Here is a 15,939-nt window from a genome sequence, read left to right as displayed (position 1 = left end):
TTCTCAGAATAAACATTTACCTATATAATCCTGAGTGTGCCCATAGTCTTCACAGAATAAACATTCACCTATATAATCATGAGTGTGCCCATAGTCTTCTCAGAATAAACATGAGCAAAGCAAATATGTTATCAATGAGCTAGAATGTGCATTAGATTTCTTTATATAAAATATAAAAATAACGGAGCATTGACATCCTTCTGAGTAATTACTTTACTAAAGAAGAATAAAAATGAATCAATCTAACAAAGATCACCAGTAAACAATAAAAAAAAATTCTCTGAAAACTCATTTCAAAAACTGATTTAAAAAGAAGAAAAAGAGCCGAGCGGTGGTGGCGCACGCCTTTAATCCCAGCACTCAGGACGCAGAGGCAGGTGGATCTCTGTGAGTTCCAGGATAGCCAGGGCTGTTTCACAGAGAAACCCTGACTCAGAAAACAAAACAAAAAGTTGAAAATGACCCCGACGAGGGAAAACAAGAACTGGAGGAGATGTTTCCACTAAGCACTAACTCCCTGAACACAAGTCTGACACCACACAGGGCTACCCTAAAAAATGTGCTCCACGTGGGCTGGAGAGGTGGCCCAGTGGTTAGAGCACCTTCCAGAGGACCTGGGTTCAATTCCCAGAAACCACATGGCAGCTCACAACTGTTAGTAATTCCAAGATCTGACACCCTCACACAGACAGACACACAGGCAAAACACCAATACACATAAAATAAAAGTAAAAATTTACTGCATTAAAATTAGTTAATTGATGTGGGAGTGTCATATCAATCTGTTGATTTCATTGGCTGAGCAATAAAGAAACTGCTGGCCCTGATAGGTTAAAAGATAGGTGGGCGGAATAAACAGAATAGAATTCTGGGCGGAAGAGGAAGTAAGGTCAGACTCTGCTCTGCTCCCGGAGACTCAACAGCTCGGCGCTCTGGGGCCGCCGTGATGGACGGAGGCTAGAATCTTCCCGGTAAGCGCACCTTGGGGTGCTTACACGCATCATTAGAAATGGGCTAGTCCAGGTGCGAGAATTAGCCTGTAAGGGCTAGAGTTCATGGGCCAAGCAGTTCTTAAATGAATACAGTTTGTGTGTTGTTATTTCGGGCATGAGCTAGCCAAGCGGCCGGGGTGTTGGGGACGCAGCCCCGCCGCTCCTATTTCAACAGTTAATTTATTTAATGTGAGTGTATGCACATATGGAAGACAGGGGCAATTTGTGAGTCAGTTTTCTCCTTAAACTGTAGAGTCCAGGGAACAAACTCCCGTGTCAGGTTTGGTGACTGGAACCTGCATCTGTCAAGTCATCTGCTGGCCCCTTACCTGCTTTCCTGCTTCCCTCTCTGCCTCCCTCCTTCCTTTATTAAATGTGTTTGAGCGTTTTGCCTGTATGCAGGTCTGTGTGTCAGATGCATGCCTGGTACCCAAGGAGGCCAGAAGAGGGTGTCAGAGAACCTGGAACTGGACTTACAGGTGGTTGTGACCTACCATGTGGGCGCTGGGAATTGAACATGGGTCCTCTGGAGGAACAGTCAGTGTTCTTAATACTGAGCCATCTGAACTCACAACCAAAAGGAGAGGACTATGTATTAGGGACCTTGCATGGTGGTGTAAGCATTTCTCTCGGAAGACAGGAGCAGGTTTAGGAGTACAAGATCATCCTTGACAACCTGGTGAGTTTGGAGCCAGCCTGGTCCACGAAAGATCATGTTTCAAAAACAGAGACAAAACAAAAAAGTACTCACAATCTTCACCTCTGGCAAAAGCTAGTCTTTCCTCTCCCTCTCACACAAAGTGAAACAGCCGGGCTCCCAGCACTACTTACTTCGTGGTATATGGAGGGCTTGGACAAGGAGGGGATGGTGAAAGACAGCACTTTGTTGTTCCCATCTTTGTCCGCAATTTCCTACAGCAAAAGTGCAAAACAACGAAACGTTACGTCTAGCAAAATAAATAATAGTTACTTTCTTAACTAACAGAATAGACTATTGGTAACTGCAGGGGAGTTTTAGAAACAACAGCATATGGAAATAGTATTACCCTATCACATCCTTTCAAATTTATTAGCAAACCGGTATATGTGTGTCGAGAGCTGTTACCCACAGAGATACTGAGCACAAATTACACTACGTAATATCCAACATGACAGCAAGGGCAAGAAGCAGGTGGACACAGAACAGGAAGGTCAAAAGTGGTTAGATTCTAGAGGGCAAAATACTGATCAGATCTTTTAGTAGAAATATAGGTGATCTAAACATAAATAAAACCAAGAGACGCACACTTACTGAAAGAACACATTATTATTACATAATGAATTGTTTGCCGGCTTTACTGAGCCATAACTGACAGAATTTACATATATTTCTAGTGCATGTGAAGTTTTGATACATTACATTGTAAATGATTACCATAAGCAAACTTATTCAAATATCAGCACAGCAGTTACCATTTTCACGGTGACAACATCTTGAGACTGAACACTGACTAAAAGAACATGACGGTAACTCAGAATGAACCACCACACTGTGATGAGCTCCATGTTGGCAATTTAGTGGGAATGGTTATGAAATAAGACTTAGATTTAGAAAATTTCTACTGAATTGTGCAAATCCTTCTGCATTCTTGTTTGTTTGGGACAAGGTTATACTCAGTAGCCGAGGGTGCCCTGGAACACAATACGCATGCCTGGCAGACTTTGAAGTTTGCACTTCAGTTTACTGCGTAGTGAGGTCAGAAATATGTGCCGCTATACCTGCTGCCCCCACCCAAAGGGTCTCACTGTACTACTGCAGCCTGACTTGTTATGTAGTCCAGGCTGTCCTGGAACTCTCTCTGTACACCACACTGGCCTTGAACTCACTGAGATCTGTTTGCCTCTGCCTCCAAAGAGCTAGGATAAAAGGACCAACACCACCTGGCTTTTTTTTTTTTTAAAGAAAAAATACTTGTAGCCAGGCAAGTTGGTCTACAAAGGAAAAGCAAGTTCCAAAACGGCCAGGCTAGTCAGAGAAAGCCAGTCTGGAAACAAACACAGGAACACATGCTTTTCCTCCCTCTAGTCTCAGGCGCCAGTCCTTCTCTCCAGACACCAGCAGGAGGAGCTGCTGCTGCCTTCTGTCTGCTCTAAGTATCACGCAGCTGGCATAGAACCCACACAGATGCTCCCACTGGACCCCACGGTAGAGGACAATCTAAGTCAGAGAACACACAGACCCAGTGCTGCAAACCTGTAGCCTGGCTTGGGCTCACCAGAAGCTAACAGGTCAGATTCAGATACAGAAGCTTTGAAGCCAGGCTAGAATACTTGAGATCCTGTCTCAAACAACAAAACCAAAACAAACCCCAAACAAAACAACAAAAAATCCCAATCGCTTGGGCATAGTGGGCCTACCCTTTGAACACCAGCACCTGACTGAGGCAGGGGACTCCCTATGAGTTTGAGACCATCCTGGTCTACATAGTAAATTCAAGGCCAGGCCCTGTCTCAAAAACAACTGGGTTAGCTTTTCACTAACAAACAAACAAACAAACAAACCAGACACCTTTAAGTTTTCTGAGGTCCCATTTAAAAACAGATCTACGACGAGATCCAGTCACACGGCTCTACCAGAGACACCTGCTCACCCACGCTCACTGCTGCTCTATTCATTCTGATGTGGGAGGCCAGCCCCGCCCTTCCTGGGTGATTCACCCTGGGCAGTGGTCCTCACACTGTAAGGAAGCGGGCCGAGCAAGCCCCGAGGAGCAAACTAGTAAGCAGCACGCTCCACAGCTGCTTCATCAGTTCCAGCCTCTGGCTTCCTGCCCTGACTGCCCTGGATGATGGACCTCAAGATGTCAGGTGAAACAGACCCTCTCCTCAGCACAGCCACAGAAACCCCGACTGAGACAATTACTTCTTCCTAAAATCTCACCTACTCTCAGCAGAAAGTGATCAAAAGTATTCAACATTTCCTAAGGAAAGCTGTAGTAACTTTGGCTAATATTTAATTTCTCATACTCTTTTTCTATACCCACTCTGCATTATCTACGGCTAGGTCTTCTGAAGTGGAGAAGTTTCCCTACAGCAGGTAGCTCATTTCAGTATTCAACTTGTTCCTTATGAAAAAGGGATTCATAAACACTGGTTCAAAAAATGCTTTGAAGTAAATCATCTGATCTAACAATAGTATCAATTATAACTTCATCAAATTTATAAAAAACATTTCTAACAAATGTTTATATTCAATGCAAAAATTATTCAACGGACATTTCAATTTGTTTTTCTCAAAACAATCTTCAAATATTTCAGAGGATTTCAACAATATTTCAAATATCCTAAACACCACTTTCAACTCACCAAATTATAAATTCCTAGGAGAAGAGCTTCAATGCAGCCATTACTCTGTCTGTCTCTGCTAACTGTAAGTCGCAAATAAACCCACATCAGCTCGGGCAGAAACTGCAGTGTGAACCTCTTGAGCCGGACTTCTGAGCTACGATAGAGCTCAAACAGTTGGTGGCAGACAGGCTCCAGGAGCTAAAGGGAAACAGAGAAGCATTATTTCCATGGCTTGAGCTGTAACTATGTTTCTTAAAAAGCCAAATGTACCTTTATAGTATTTAAAAAATAAATTCTTCTTAAAATTAATTCCTCCATGTATGAGCTAATTCAAAATCGCTTTAATAGACTACATATTAAACGGCCAAACCTTGAACTAATTACTTTAGTACCAAATACTATCACTGTACTTTTGATGTACTAGGCTACTAACTTTATTAGGTAAGTAGTCTGTTTGCCAAATATTTATATTAGGTGAGCTTCACTGTCTGTTCTTACCAAGCCCTTCTGGTCTATATTGTATGTTTTTACACTTATGTATGTAAGCATGTATGAGTGGGGTACTGTCATGCCATGGCACACATATGGAGAACAACGCTGTGGGTCTAGTTCCCGCCTCCCGTCACATGAGTTCTAGGATCCACCTCGGCTGCAAGGGCTTTTATCCAGAGTCATCTCACTGGCTCATCTTCCATTTTAAGAAATTTCTTCTTAATTAAAATAACTTCAAATTTCAAGTAAAGCCATGACTTAGGTAATAGATCACTCATTAGGTTAGATTTTATAAACACATGACACGGACATCTAAAATTCTAGCTAACATATTTTAAATACCTACGGGGAAGAAGAAAAGATTTGAGACCTCACTAATTATACTTATTGGGCAAAGGTCCTGCTGCACAAGCACGAGGACCGGAGTTCAGATGCCCAGCGCCGATATAAAAACTGAAGCTATCGTGGCATGGGGAGGGGGGTAAGCAGACTCCCAGGGCTTACGGGCCACACAGCCCAGCTATGACAGCAAGCTCTAGATTCAGTGAGAGGCCCTATCTCAGGAGACAGGGGGAGAGTGCTAGAGGCCAGTGCTCAAAGCCTACTGCTGGTGTGCACACACACACACGCACACACACAAGCACATGTGTTCTAGAATCAGTGAGAGGCCCGACCTCAGGAGACAGGAGGAGAGTGCTAGAGGCCAGTGCTCACACTCTACTACTGCCGTGCACACACGCACACACAAGCACAAACACACACAGAGATAACAGGCACACACACACACATAAACACACACGCAATTCTGAAAAAAAAGTGCATATATAAATATGTTTTTCAATGCTTAATTGGCTAATTATTCTTGTATTACTACATGAAATGACTTGAGAGACCTCAAGATGGTAAAAACTAAATAAAACGAGCAATTCCACCCACTGCCAATTTAAAAAGGTTCTACTCCTGCTAACCACAGACTATATACACCTGGCTGACTTTTAACTACATATTAAAGACTGAGTAGAAACTAAATTTTTTTTTAAGTTCTTCAAGACAGGGTTTCACTGTGTGGCTCTGGCTGTCCTGGAACTCACTCTGTAGACCAGGCTGGCCTCAAACTTACAGAGATCCGTCTACCTCTGCCTCCCCAAGTGCTGGGATTATGCAGAATACGATGCCAAAGAAAATATAAAATGAACAGATTCAAGTCAATGCCCATCAAAATCCCAGCAAAATTCTTCAAAGACCTCGAAAGAACTGTACTCAACTTCATATGGAAGAGCAAAAATTTAGGATAGCAAAACAATCCTGTACAATAAAAGAACTTCTGGAAGCATCACTTCAAACTTTACTACAGAGCTACAGTACTGAAAACAGCCTGGTATTGGCATAAGAACAGACAGGAGGACCAATGGAACCAAATAGAAGACCCAGATTTCAATCCACACATCTTTGAACACCTGATTTTTGACAAAGAAGCAAAAAATATCAAATGGATAAAAGAAAGCATATTTAACAAGTGGTGCTGGCATAACTGGATGTCAACATGTAGAAGAATGAAAATAGACCCATATCTATCACCATGCACAAAACTCAAGTCCAAAAGGATCAGAGACCTCAATATAAAGCCAGCCACACTGAACCTCATAGAAGAGAAAGTGGGAAGTACACTTTGAATGCATTGACACAGGAGACCACTTCCTAAATATAACCCAGTAGCACAAACACTGAGAGAAACAATAAATGGGACCTCCTGAAACTGAGAAGCTTCTGTAAAGCAAAGAACATCGTCAACAAGACAAAACGACAGCCTACAGAATGGGAAAAGATCTTCACTAACCCCACATCAGACAGAGGTCTGATCTCCAAAATATACAAAGAACTCAAGGAATTGGACACCAAAAGATCACATAATCAAAAAAAAAAAATGGTGTTCAGACCTAGACAGAGAACTCTCAACAGAGGAATCTAAAATGGCTCAAAGACACATAAGAAAATGTTCAACATCCTTAGTCATCGGAGAAACACAAATCAAAACAACTCTGAGATTCCATCTTACACCTGAAAGAATGGCCAAGATCAAAAACACTGATGACAACTTATGCTGGAGAGGATGTGGGGAAAAGGGAACACTTCTGCACTGCTGGTGGGAGTGCAAGTTGGTACAGCCCCTTTGGATGTCAGTGTGGCGATTTATCAGAAAATTAGGAAACAAACTTCCTCAAGACCCAGTAATGCCACTTTTGGGTATATACCCAAAGGATGCTCAATCATGCCACAAGGACTTGTGCTCAATTATGTTCATAGCAGCTTTGTTTGTCATAGCCACAACCTGGGAACAACCTAAATGCCCCTCGATCGAAGAATGGATAAAAAAAAAATGTGGTACATTTACACAATGGAGTACTACAGGAGTACTACACAGCAGAAAAAATAATGACATCTTGAATTTCACAGGAAAATGGATGGAACTAGAAAACATTATTTTGAGTGAGATAACCCAGACACAGAAAGACAATTATCACATGTACTCACTCATAGGTGGTTTTAAAACATAAAGCAAAGAAAACCAGCCTACAAACCACAATTCCAGAGAACTTAGACAACAATGTGGACACTAAGAGAGACTTACATAGATCTAATCTACATGGGAAGTAGAAAGTAGAAAAAAGTCAAGATATCCTGAGTAAATTGGGATCATGGGGACCTTGGGGGAGGGTTGAAGGGGGGAACAGAGAAAAATGTACAGCTCAATAAATATCAAGTAAAAAAAAAGAAAAAAGATCGTTAGCCCCCCCCCAAATAAAATATAAAATGAACAGGGGGACTTAACAGAGTGGAGGACTCAAATGAAAGAACCACCAGGGTGCCTGGGGGGTCCTGTTAAAGTGAGAAAGAAAAAGCAGTGCTGCTGGTGTAGAGGTTAAGGGTTAAGTTATAATGGCCGGGTGGTGGCGGCGCACACCTGTAATCCCAGCACTCAGGAGGGACACAGAGGCAGATGGATCTCTGAGTTGGAGGCCAGCCTAGTCTACAGAGTGAGTTCCAGGACAGGCTCCAAACCTACAGAGAAACCCTGTCCTGAAAAACAAACAAAACAAAACAAATATAAGTTAAGTTATAACATAGGTAGTCACAATATGCAAAATTAAACTCTAAAAGTTCATATCAACGACTTTTATTTATGTCTTTAAAGTAGCATTGCTTTTAAGACTGCCCTAAGTTCTGTTGCTATTAAATAGAGCATGGCCATTTTCTGAAATAACATCTTGGTAGCACATCTGACGATGCTTCAGAATACAATTAAGATCAGGACCTAAGACACACCTGTCTACAACTACTGTGCACAACAGTTATAAGGTCCCTCGGTTTTCAGACGTCTGAATTAAAACCTTCTGATTTGGCAGTAATAAGGGTGGAACCCAGACCTGCCCCTGCAGGTTCATTTTTTTTTTTTTAAAGATTTATTTATTATGTATACAACAGTCTGCCTCGATGTATGCCCACACGCCAGAGGAGGGCGCCAGATCTCAGTACAGATGGTTGTGAGCCACCATGTGGTTGCTGGGAATTGAACTCACGACCTCTGGAAGAGCAGCCAGTGCTCTTAACCTCTGAGCCATCTCTCCAGCCCCTCTGCAGGTTCATAATGACAACAAATGCCAAGTCTCCAGCCTGGATTTCTCCAGCTGAGGTTTCCATTTTGACCCATGACCTTGCCTCATGTGTTATTATAAAGCATAATAATATACAATAGTCTGAATAATTTTAAAAATGTCTCAAGTTTTTTTTAAAAATGAGAACACTCTTCATATCTTTGAGTACTGAATCTAAAGATTTAGTACTAGAATCATTTTGCATTTAATTGTTTTCTGATCAAGATTTACTTTTATTTACACTTAACCCCTGAACCACATCCCAAGCACACATTTACTACATATTCATTACATACATGATAAACAGTCTATACGACCGCTGCCCATGAAGAGCTTACAATCTAAAGAGAAATGCATAAAACAAATAATTTTTAATAAGTATAGCTTAAATGTTAGGCAGTGCAAGATGAGGGGCAGGGCGTACACATCATTATTTAGTAAATTTCAAACACTCCTGACTAAAGATGTGTGTGCCCGAGTGTGTATCCGACCTACTCACCGACACACACAGCCCGCGTCTGAAGTTTTAACAGTTCAGCAGTACATTGCAGGAGAAAAAGCAGCAGCTGCAAGTCTGAGAGCCAGTCCAAACACAGGGGACGGGAAGGAGGAGGTCAGTAAGCAAGCGTTTAGTGAGAAGACAAAATAGGGATGCACTCTCAGTTAGGCTGCCGGTTAGAGACGGTTACCTGCCGGGACTTCTTCAGCTCGCTGCAGTGCACAGCAGAGGCACTCTGGGAGGCTGTATCTGGGAAGATAAGAAGCTACTTTCCTGTGTGCTCCTTTCATTTCATGTTAAAGCATACATGAATCCAGTGGATAAATTACCTGTCACTGTGTGCATCTGGCCTAAGCTAACAGACAGACGCGGCTGCTGCACTCTCTACCGTCTACCACAGAGTGAGTCACAGTGAACTGTTATTCTAAGTTACGGATCTTCACACTTTAGGTTCCCAAAAGCACTTCCTCTGGTAACTTCCAGGAGAGCTTAATAAACAGCATAATTTTGTGTTATCAGTTCACAGCTGATCAGAATGCTTGTAAATATCTCTACGGTATTAAGAAATTAAAAGTAAATGATATTAAAATAAAGAAGGCTGAATCCGTATACCGTTAAGATTTGTTTTCCAGAGAAGGAACACTCCAGAACACACACAAAAAACTATACATTAAATACACAATCATGGAGATGAGGGTGACTGCAGCTGAGAACCAAAGCACACCACCTCCAACCAGGAAAAGAGACCAAGGCATCTTCAAATGTAAGAAGATGGGGCGGGGAAAGCCAAAGCAACTACCAGAGGGAGAGCGAAGAACGGCTTTCCAGACCCACGGGGAGAGAGAAACCGGACACAGCTTCACCTTACTATTTGGAGTTTACTGTTTCAAAGGCTTCCTACCTCATTGTTCGAGTCCTGAATGACTTTATAGAGCGCCGGGACAAGGGGCTTCTTCCGGTGTAGAGTCGCTGCGTAACTGGTGATCTGAGTGTCGGGTAGTGCCTAAGATGAAACCAAGGAACAGCAAAATGCATTTCACATTTAGGAAACACGTTTCTTTTACATGGGTGCTACTTGATAAAAGAAGCGTCAAATAAGAAAATTTAAAGTAATATAATTAATATCAAGTAATTAACATACAAATAACTGTTTAGCCACAAAATGATTACAAGTCCCATATCTTCACTGTAACGTAATCGAGCCTAAAAGAGAGCAGGATACATTTCCTTACTTGCACTCATGCTTTTACAAAACACACTTCGTAAGTCTACATTACATAGCTTTCTACCAAAACTATTTGACTTTAAGTCACTAGAAATCAAAGCAGAAAACAAATATTATCATTAAAACTTGAAGACTTCAGTCATCTACTGGACATATTTTAATCCAACTATTTTTATTTCTACGTAATTCTTTTGACCTTATTCATATTAGTTATACTGGAAAGGAGCACCAATAAAGAAGCACAATTCCACACTCTGCAACTTCCACTTGGAAGCACACTGCGGGACCCTGATGGGCAGATCAGTGCCATTAACCCTAGACACGGTACCCTGGACACGGTACCCTGGACACGGTACTCCTGGACACAGTACCCTTAGGCATGGTACCCCTGGACTTGGTACCCCTGGGACACAGTACCCTGGACACGGTACCCTGGACACGGTACCCTGGACACAGTACCCTGGACACGGTACCCCTGGGACACGGTACCCTGGACACGGTAACCCTTAGACATGGTACCCTTAGACATGGTACCCCTGAACACGCTACCTTGAACTCCGACAGCCACTCTTCCACCACAGCTCGCTCGGACCCCAGCATCTTTCTCTAGTCTTCTGTTATCTGAAATGTAAGGCAGTATTACCTACAGAGATTACCAAAGGTCTGTAATGCATCCGTCTCACTAACCAAGACACTCAGCTGTATTTCAGAGAGAGGCTGCTACTCGGTTTGGAGTGCAATTAAAATTTTTCAAAAATAAATCCTACTTTTAAATGATAGACCAGAACCCATTGTCTTCCTGCTTTCACATTCTCCACACTTCAACATGGCAAAGGAGGTGTTCTTAAATCTACAGTCTCAGTAAAGAGAGGCTGAAGCAGGAGGACTGCAAAGTGGAGGTCAGCTTAGGTTCTGAACAAGCCTGAGCTACAGGGCAAGACGCTGTATCAACAAAGCAAACTGAAAACTGCAGTGGCCAAGTGAAATCCATTAACACCATGGAAGACAAACAAACAAGCACAGTTACACACGACAGAGCCAACCTAGTAACAAAATATAAATATCAAGTCTAGAAAGAGCAAGGGTTGGAGGTGGAGAGATGGCTCAGAGGCTGAGAGCACTGCCTGCTCTTCTAGAGGTCCCTAGTTCAATTCCCAGCACCCACATAGAAGCTTACAACCATCTGTAATGAGATCTGGTGCCCTCTTCTGGCCTGCAGGCAAACACGCAGAGTACTACATAACTCTAAACACACTAAATACACACACATACATACATACATACATAAATCTTAAAAAGAAGAGAAAAAGCAGCCGAGCGGTTGTGGCGCACACCTTTAATCCCAGCACTCGGGAGTCAGAGGCAGGCGGATCTCTGTGAGTTCAAGACCAGCCTGGTCTACAAGAGCTAGTTCCAGGACAGGCTCCAAAGCTACAGAGAAACCCTGTCTTGAAAAACAAACAACCAAACAAACAAAAAAGCAAGTTATAGCTGGAAAACTGATAACAATATATGTATTATGCAAAATAAATCAGATTCCTAAACTTTCTAAGATGAAAAAATGCCTTATTAGCAAAATCAAATTGAATAATAGTCTGTAAATTATAAATCTAATTAAAGTTTACATTTTTTAAAAGCTTGGAAACAAACATATGCTCAACTCTTAAGTGCTTGCCAGTGAGGGTAGTCTAACATATTTAAATTGATAAAAATGAGACACGTTGAACTTTCAAATGAAAACAAAGCAAAACCCCAAAGCTTTCTTCACTCAAAAAGAAGGAGTAAGGAAAAACAGGACATGAAGAACAGACCCAGAGGACGTGGAGCTGTCTGTGAGAGCGCAGAGGAGCGCTTCTGTGTTTGCCACACCGCATGCCACTCAAAAGATTAATCAGAGCGACTTGTAGATGTGTGTGTGTGTGTGTGTGTGTGTGAGAGAGAGAGAGAGAGAGAGAGAGAGAGAGAGAGAGAGAGAGAGAACCGTAACCACATTTCCCCCACACTGTTCGCTGCTACTCCCCTAAATACGAGATTCTCTGATTTAAGATTCCACAAGGACCTTAGAATATGTGTACAATGGAGCACTGTATCAAGTGCTGAAATAAAGAACAGGAAAAAAGAAAAGGAGTTGCCATGGTGATAGTGTGTCTTCTTAGCAATAAAACCCTACCTAAGACACTGGGTGCTAAGGACATTGTGTATAATGTGTTTTGTGTTGTCAACTCGATTCACACAGGAGGGAACCTCAACTGAAGAAAAGCTTCTGACAAAATGGTCTGTGGGACATTTTCTTGACTGTTAACTGGTGGAGATCTCAGGCCCCTGTTGGAGGTAGTTACCATCCCTACTCAGGTGGGCCTTGCACGTGTGAGAAAAGTAGCTAGCTGTGAGACACTTCACACAGGCCAGGAAGCAGCTTCCTCTGTTGGTATCTGCTTCAAGCTCCTGCCTTGAATTCCTATCTTGTTTCCCCCAATGATGATAAAGTTTAAGATGAAATAAAACCTTTCCTTCCCAGGTTGCTTTTAGTCATGGTGTTTATGAAAACAACCCAAACCAAACTAGACCAGCCTCACTGAGACCATGTTTTGATATAGACATATAAAAAAAGGGGGCAGAGGAAAGCAGAAGAGCAAATCAGATGCAAATATTTAAACATATATCCACGTGATGTGTCTGTGTCATGTGTGCACATGTACCCTAGGAGGCCAAGAAAGGGCATCGGATCCCTGGGACTGGAATTACAGGTGGCTGTGAGCACCAGATGTGGGAGCCGGGAACCAAAGTCAGGCCCCCTGCAAGAGCGGTGTGCACATTGAACCTTGTAGTCACCTCTCCAGCCCCTTGCACTGAATATAATTAAAATACGACTGACCTTAAGTTGACAGCCATTTTGTTTAGTAAACAATACAAAGTTCATTATCCTATCTACTTTGCTACAACTTGGAATTTCTTACAATGAATAAAAACTAAAATATTGATAAATGGAAGCTACAAATATACAATTCTGATGTAAGAGATAGAAAACAAGGCTCTTACAGTTATTTACTTACTTATTTTTGTGGGTGGGGCTATGGATTGTACATTCAGAGACTGTTCTGAGATCTAAGCAAAACTGCGAATCCTTGCTTCAGGAAAAAAGAACTAGGGCTCGGGACGCGGCTCCATTGCTAGAGTGCTTGCCTAGCATGACCCAGCACAGACTGGTAACAGATGTGTTCTGGCCTATACAATGTACAAGTTAGGAAGAGTTACTTCTCTGTCACCTCAAACTCCTTGTTTGAGGATAATTGTGGTATCTATGATAAAAAGGTGTTTAAGTTTTAGTTTTATTCAGAGAGAATTCTCACTACCTTACCGTCAGGAGTGATCAGGAGACAGAATATCAGAGACAACTGGCAGGGCCTTGGAGCACAGGGAAGCCTCCTTTCAAACACCGGGGGAGTGCCAGAGAGGTTTACGGTAAAGTGGGTAAAAGCATTTGCTGCCGAGCCTGAAGACCCGCATGGTGGAAGGAAGAGAACTGACTCCCTAAGGTTGTGTTATGACTGTCACATAAGTACATAATGTGCGCCCCACCCTTGCCAGGAAATAAATTAATATATATTTTTAAAAGACATGGAAGGGAGCTTCATTAAGAAAGACAGCGTAGAGTAGAAAAGTGAGAGGTGATAAATGTGGGGTGGCGATTTGGGGTTCCCCTCTGCATGCTGTGACTAGCATTGGTGAGTACAGAAACTGTCTTCAGCCTGTGACAGGACAGAATAGAGGCAGGTGGGAGAAAGAAGGCGGAGTCAGGAGATGTTGGGAACGAACAAGCTGGAACCTTGCTGGTAAACCACAGGCACGTGGCAATACTCAGATTAATAGAACTGGGTTAAATTAAGATGTAAGAGCTAGCCAGTAAGAAGCTAGAGCTAATAAGCCAAGCAGTGATTTAATTAATAAAGGTTCTGTGTGGTTATTTCAGGGCTGAGCAGATGGAACAAGCAAGCAGCCTTCCTACAACAGGGTAGGATGGAGTGGGATTTGGATGTGTAGGGGAGCTGAAGGAGAAAGACAGCCTTCAGATATATGCCCTGAACAAAGGAGATTTCCTGACCTTTCTAGGGTTTTCAGGGATGATCAGAAGTTTTAGCATGATTTAGTCTGACAGACCTATGTGCTACAATGGTTGGGTCCTGGGTGAATTTTCCTTGTAGCTCCAAGGGGGAGGGTGGGCCTACTTATCTCCTCCTCTGTTCCCCAGAATCTGTGTGCTCTAGACTTCATAGCAGGGGCCTGCCAGCTGCAAGGGGCCGAGGCCCTGATTTCTAAGAGGGTCTGTGATCTGACGAATGTACCTTGGACAGTTCACTGTCTTTACTGATGACTTCACTTCATAAGACAACCTGTTGTGTACTCCATAAAAACAGTACTTCCTGTGATGCTAGAGAACCTAATGTTGGTTATCCCGCCCTCCTGATGTGGATTCATTCAGATACAGAACTGCAACTCAGGACACCATCCCAATGAGCTCATTAGTCCTCACGGGGGGAGACAGTAAAGGAATACACACACTGCCGGACTGCCGGTCCTCAACCAGGCTGGATTCCGAACCCTGCGTGTCTACTCCCTCACAGCACCCACTCCCGAGTCTGCAGCACGTGACTGCTAGGTTCTGGGACGGCAAGCCTGTGTCTGTGCTGACTCACAGCTGGCAGGGGTGTAAGGCTGGTGGCACTGAGCCCCCTTGCCTGCAGCCACTCTTGAGACGTCATAAAGCTGGCTTTGCATCGGGACGCTGGGTCTGGCTCAGACTCCAGGCAGCACAGGCGCTGTCTTTCCGACTCTTCTTGTTCCTTGTCCCTACTCTGAGCACTGTCAATGTGAGGCTTTCACTAACACAGCCCTGCCAGCATTCCTGAATTCCAACTGTCTTCCCGGGTAGATTCATTCCCCGTTCTCTTCCTGACCTGACTTGGCATGAGTTTTCCCTGAAAACTGTGGAACTGTTGAGATGTGTGCAGGATCTTGGATTAAAGCAAAACAGATTTGGGAATGAGTATTTATGTGGGTTCTCTCTTCTCTTCCAGTCCCCTCTCTGTCTAGCTAAAAATGACTTTTGAACTCTGAATCCTCCCAAGTGGAATTACAGGCAAAGAAAACAACACTGGGTCTGATTTTATGCATTTTGCACATCATTAATAAACACTGGAAAGGCGGATTATTTGCTCTAGCCACAGGTCGACTACTCAGAAGCTGCATGTGGTTATTTCCCCGGATCATACAGAACAGAAAAAGAACACAGCCATGGTCACAAAAGCCGCTTCAGACAATAGTGATCCAGATGTACCCTGATAGCACAACTGTGCCCAATAAATTAACTAAATACAAGTAAAATTCAGACAATACATTTGTTAAATGCAATTGCTAAAATGATTCAAAAATTGAATTTAAAGGTAGTTAAGGTGTGATCATTTCAGGTAAAACTGTATAATAAATAATGCTACTCACCAAAGATTACCAAACATTCCTAACATGTTTAATCATATGGGAAATTTACTCTTCATTTTTAAAAGTCAAGGTCATAATTTTACCTGTCTTAGATCAGTTTTCTAAAGGAGGAGGTGGCACAGGAATGCGGCTGAGTTCAAGCGTGGAATTCATTTGTTGAGAGTTAAATATTTTCCAACTCTATAAAAAAATAAAAAATTAAAATAGTAAGAGAATATTTTCAAGAACATTTCACAAATGGTTTTTTAATATTTA

General features: G+C 42.6%; 1 protein-coding gene across 22 annotated transcripts in view; it reads right to left on the bottom strand.

Annotated features, from left to right (window-relative positions):
• The window catches only part of Hycc2 (hyccin PI4KA lipid kinase complex subunit 2), a 48,912-nt gene that overhangs the window by 20,216 nt on the left and 12,757 nt on the right, over window positions 1–15,939 (bottom strand). For 21 of the 22 annotated variants that reach the window (XM_050159331.1, XM_050159324.1, XM_050159326.1 and 18 more), the window contains exons 2-6: window positions 15,768–15,864; window positions 10,738–10,809; window positions 9,865–9,966; window positions 4,338–4,517; window positions 1,824–1,904 (exon numbers count right to left, since the gene is read on the bottom strand). In XM_050159331.1, the coding sequence (XP_050015288.1) occupies window positions 1,824–1,904; window positions 4,338–4,517; window positions 9,865–9,966; window positions 10,738–10,788 (414 nt within the window). In that variant the 5' untranslated portion in view covers window positions 10,789–10,809; window positions 15,768–15,864. Of the gene's footprint in view, window positions 1–1,823; window positions 1,905–4,337; window positions 4,518–9,153; window positions 9,213–9,864; window positions 9,967–10,737; window positions 10,810–15,767; window positions 15,865–15,939 lie in introns of those variants that run through there. The other variant, XM_050159346.1, reaches the window with a different exon arrangement.

This window comes from Alexandromys fortis, unplaced genomic scaffold (genome assembly GCF_014885135.2).
Source record: "Alexandromys fortis isolate MF-2015 unplaced genomic scaffold, M_Fortis_MF-2015_v1.1 scaffold_65, whole genome shotgun sequence".
NCBI lineage: Eukaryota > Metazoa > Chordata > Mammalia > Rodentia > Cricetidae > Alexandromys > Alexandromys fortis.
This window is presented reverse-complemented; position numbering and strand designations above follow the sequence as displayed.